Genomic DNA, 5,104 nt, shown 5'->3' with positions numbered 1-5,104 from the left:
CAGTCTTTGAACTTGGTTTTCCTAACTCTGAGTCTCTACTGTATCACTTAGCTAGAGTATAAAAGAAATCCACATTGCTATCCTTCCAAGGAACAGATGTCTATTTTACTCTCATGTCCATCCAGGAACTTCTGTCCCTCAGGCTCAGTATCTTAATGGCGTCACCTCTCACCTTCCATCATAACTATCTTGCCCACCATCTTACTGCTGGAGTTCTTGACCAGCCCGCCCACAACTTTCTCCCAACAGTTACCCTGCTGAATCTCCCTCCTAAGTCTGCCTACTATACCTTGCATGTTGAGACTCCAGACCATCTTCCCCTGCAGGGTCCCACACATCCATCTCACTGCCACCTTGCTGTTCTGTACCCCTCTTCCCCAGGTTTGCTTTGTGGGAAAGGAGCAGAGTGTGATTAAAACAGACTGTCTTCTATGTTCTTCTATCACCTCCTCTCTCTCTTCCTCTTCTACAGGGTTGCTTGGTGTGCCTGCCCCATGAGGGTACCACCTCTCTACTGCTCCACAGGTCAGCACCCATCTACCTTGTTGCTTCCCTCTCTCTCTATCCCCTTCCAGGGGCTGTCTGACATATAAACACCAATCAGTGAACTGTATCCCCCTCCTAGTGGTTTTGTCAACTGTATAATGGAAGTATCCTCCTCATCTCCCGAGGCCCCCACCTTCTGCATATAGGATCTGTTCCTCCTCTGCCTCACTTTTGTCCTCCCCGCCCCTCACAACTTCCTTCTTCTCAGTCACTCAGCCTCCAACTCCCAGAAGTGACACAGTACAGTTGGGGAATGAGGATTCCACCCCACCTCTGTGCTGCCAGCTGACATCCTCACCTCTCCTTCAGGGGACTGTCTGGCTTTAATGACAACATCAGACTGGAATTTACTGGTTTTTTTTTTTTTTTTGCATTCATCTACCCCTACTCCGGCTTTCTTTCCTTAATGAATGCATAAATGAATGAATGAAAAATCATTTATTAGAGGCTTATATGTGAAGCACTGGACACTGGGGATATAAATACAAAAGTGAGACAGTCTTTGTTCTCAAGTAACTTCCATTTCAGCGAGTGAGTGAGTTAATATAGCTAGGAAAGTGGGGGCCAGGGAAGGCAGTTTTGTTCTGGGATGTCTCAGGGACAGTCAATGGAGCCATAGGATCGTTGATCGTCACACCTTTCCCAGAAGTAATAGTAGTATTGAATTGATTGAGGTGCCTAGATCAAGAAAGGAAAGAGAACTGAGGAGTGCATTAAGTTTATAGCCACAGGGCACATGGCAAGAAAAGAGTTGAGTAAATGATCAGATAGGATTTGAAGCCTTATCAGTTCTGAGGTAGATTAAATACAAAGGGCTTTGTGATTGTGTAGTTACTCTGACACCAATCAGATCTTCTTGGCCCAAGGAAAGTAGTTCCAAAGATAATATGTTAACTCCCCACCCCCCACCCCGGACCCCGCCCTGGGGCAGGAGCTTTGAAAACCCACAGGTCTGGAGGGGGCTGCCGTGGGACAGGTGGAAAGACAATGTCTCCTTGAAACTTCAGGACCAGGAGGGGACTTAACTCTTGGGCCTCTCCCACCTTCGCCTCTCACTTCTCAGTGGCCACCCAGGAAATTTACTTTCTTCAGTCATTCTCCTCTTTACTTTGGCCTGGGTGCTAGAATTCCTACTTACTGATCTAGAAAGCTGACAGAGTACCCTATCCTCTGGGCAAGGTTGGGCAAGTGTTGTTAAGTTCCATATTATTGAAAGGGGGCTGGCAAGCTGGGGTAAGTCCCAGATAAGGGATGATTTGGGCAGGGGAGTGGAGGGTCACAAGAGCTACTTGCTTATCTATCTATCCATCTATTTATCTATCTGTCCCGGTCTGTCTGTCTCTCTATCATCTATCTATCTATCTATCTATCTATCTGTCTATTTATCTTTCCTTCATTCTTTTCTATCTTTCATCTATGTAGCTATTTATGTATATCTGTATAGCTATTTATCTTCATTTTTCTCTTTCTTCCTTCTTTTCTTTCTCTTTCATATATGTATCTATCAATCAATTTGACATGTCATTTTAAAGAAGGACTAGATTGGGCTGTTGGTGCCCAGGGAGGGAGTAGAAGGTTTAGAGGGGCAGCTTTGAGGTTAGTATAGGGACTGACTTCTAAGGAAGGAGAATTGTCTGAACGCAGTAGGTAACGAGCCCCCTCTCTATGGAGGAATTTAAGTGGGAACTCTTTTGATGTACCTCTCTTGCAGGGGAATTTCAGCTTCTAGTTTGGGTAGATTTCCTTAAATGGCTTCTGAGGGCCCTTCAGATTCTGAGATTCTAGGACTTTGGGATTCTAGAAAAGTACGGGTGGAAATGAAGCACATGGTAAATAAGGTGGCTTTGAAGTGAATGGGGCTGGTAGTTGGAGTCCTGGGGGTAGAATTTGGGAACTTTCTTTTCCTATTCTTTTTTGGTTTGCCCTGAAATGAAGACTTTCTCATTTAAGCCAGGAAGGATGATGACCATGAGCTGTTTGTCTTTTCTAAGTGCCTGCTGTCTCCTCCACCTGTCACCTCCCACCTTATGAGCTGTAGTCTTATATATTTGCAAGAAAATACAGTAGTCAGATTTTTATAAACAAAAATATATTTTCTGTGGAAGTTCAATAGTCATAGTACAGCTTTATTTCCCATAACATCATTCTTTATCAACTATGAAATAAAGACACAAATATTTGTCACATAAAGTTAAACATTAATAATTTAAATAAGACCAAACATATTTAAATTATACTAAAATGTGGCAGAGAGCAGCTTTGGGAGGTGGGAGGGAAATAAATTATTCTTCAACCATGCTTTGGGCAGAAGGAAGTATCAGAAGGCTTCATGGACTCTGGGTCTTGGCATTCTTTTTGTCCAGGTGGTTCCTGATGTCCTGCACCCATTGTTCCTTGGGGTTAGTGCAGATCTGGAAGCCACGTCTCGTCACAAAGCTGTGGAAGAATGAATACTTATTGAGTGGTTTTGTGAATTCAGCCCAAGAGGGTGAGGCATGCTAACCTAAGCATCTCCCTCAGCATCCCGACCCTTCCAGAAACTGGGATGGGGGGCCCAAAGAGTGGCCATTGCTCCTCAGGGACAAAGCCAGATGTGCCAGCTCTGCCACTAACTAGCTTGGGAAAAATGCTTCACCTCTTTAGGCCTTTTCCTCCTTTGTCAAATGAGGAGCCTGGACTAGATGTTTGCACACTGACATTTCTTCCTGCTTCTGCATTCTATGCTTCTATGATGGTGTCCTATGTTTGAGTTAATATCAATCAAATTGATATCAATGCTCATGGTGCTTAGTCTTTTCATCACTAGTATCAATAGACCCAGCAAGGAAATCAAGTCACATGTTTGACCACAAAGTGATCTGTAGGTTTGAGCTTGTTGTATTCCCGTTCCCACAAGCCAATGGGTCAAATCTGATTTCTGTCTCCCTTGGTACCCTAATTCCATAGCAAATGGGCAGTGTAGAACAGTACATAAGGAGGAAACATTTGGTTGACTTACATCACACCTTCCTTGGCACACCTACTGCTGGTGACTTCATAGCTCACCACCAACTTTAAAGGGATCTTCCTGGTGGTATAGTCAAAGCAGCAAGTAGTTGGGGTGCTGGGACCATCTGAAAGATCAAGAAAGAAAGAATAGTTAACAATGCTTTCCAAAACTTCCCTTGCCTTGCCTACCTTTCCCTTCTCTTCCCATTCATTCCTCTTCCCTTTCCTTCTTTTCTTTTAAAGCATGAATATTTCAAGAAAAGGAAGGGAGAAAGGGGAAGGTATGGAGACCAACCTCTTCATGTCCAATTTTAATCACCTTTTTCTAATATGAGAAGGGATCCCAGAGTGAAGCCGAGGATATTTTATGAGAACAATTTTGCATGATCAGTGACCCATTGTACGTTATTTAAACTGTGTGCCTTAGTTTACCCACCAATACAATGGGGAAGCTTCATAATATTAGTATTCTATCCTAACCTGACAAGTTTCTTGGAGATGCTACTCATTAAAAGTATTCAGGATGAATTGAGCTTTGGAGGTTCAGCACCTCAATTTTCTGTCACGTAGCATCTACAAATGGGTATCGGGGTAAAAATGTCACTGTGACCTTCCTGCCCTCCCAAAGTCACTGTCCATGGGAGCTGTGCTGAAGCAGAGGATAGCACTTTGAGTCATACAGTGTCAACCTCATTTAACATCAAGTTAAGGTTCTGAACCTCCAAACAAAATCTTCCAAAAAGTTCTTGCCAAGTTCCAGAAATGTTTTTGCCTCACAGGGGGGAGTTTCTCTTCAAGTGGATCATCCATTATTTTAGGGGCTGTTGGGATGGTAGCTAAATTGAGGATCTGTTCTTGAAAAAGACATCGATAACATGAAGTAATAGAAAGCTCTTTGGACTAGCACTAGACCCCAGCTCTTCTGCTAACTATCTCTGGGTGACCTTGGAAAAATCTCTGCTCCTCAGGTCCCCTTCTACCAAATTAAATGACTATATTTGTTATATGATGAAAACACAGAGACAAGAGAACATTCCGCATGTCTCCCTGGGTGGGAGGGATGAGAGGACCAAGGGCACTTACCGGGAGAGGCATGAACCTGACAGCAGAGGGCAGCAGTGAAGAAGACCAGGAACAGAACAACTCCGGAGACTTTCATGGTGCTGTCAGGAAGGAGGCAGACTTCAGAATCAGATTCAGCAGCTTCCAAGTTTCTCCCTCACTGAGTGTCTGACTCTCTTCTCTTCCCTTTTATTGGAGAGGAAAAGCGATGAGGGAGGAGGAGGGTCCCCCTCACTTGGCGACGTCATGAGGAAAGAATGGTGAGGAGCCTCCTAAATCTGCTGAGCACACAGCAGGACCCTGGGGAGTTTGCCAGGAAGTGAGAGAGGGAAGCTGTGGCCTATGACTCTGAATGATTTCCATTATGGTGCTGAAACAGTAAGGCCATGAGGGGAATGGTCATGCCAACGCTTACCATAGGAAGTGAGCTCCCTGGGCTGTTCTTCAAAGCCTGGCTTTCTCTGAAATTAGAGAAAAGGAAAGGAGCAGGGAAACCAAGTTGGGGGAG

General features: G+C 44.4%; 1 protein-coding gene across 1 annotated transcript; it reads right to left on the bottom strand.

Moving 5' to 3' along the window:
- Nucleotides 1–2,646: 2,646 nt before the first annotated feature.
- Nucleotides 2,647–4,739, bottom strand: LOC118858347 (monocyte chemotactic protein 1B-like). Its single transcript, XM_036768845.1, has 3 exons — nucleotides 4,618–4,739; nucleotides 3,545–3,659; nucleotides 2,647–2,982 (listed from the first exon to the last, which is right to left on the bottom strand). The coding sequence occupies exons 1-3, from the start codon at nucleotides 4,691–4,693 to the stop codon at nucleotides 2,874–2,876; spliced, it is 300 nt and encodes a 99-aa protein (XP_036624740.1). The 5' UTR covers nucleotides 4,694–4,739; the 3' UTR covers nucleotides 2,647–2,873.
- Nucleotides 4,740–5,104: the final 365 nt, after the last annotated feature.

This window comes from Trichosurus vulpecula, chromosome 7 (genome assembly GCF_011100635.1).
Source record: "Trichosurus vulpecula isolate mTriVul1 chromosome 7, mTriVul1.pri, whole genome shotgun sequence".
Classification (NCBI taxonomy): Eukaryota; Metazoa; Chordata; class Mammalia; order Diprotodontia; family Phalangeridae; genus Trichosurus; species Trichosurus vulpecula.
This window is presented reverse-complemented; position numbering and strand designations above follow the sequence as displayed.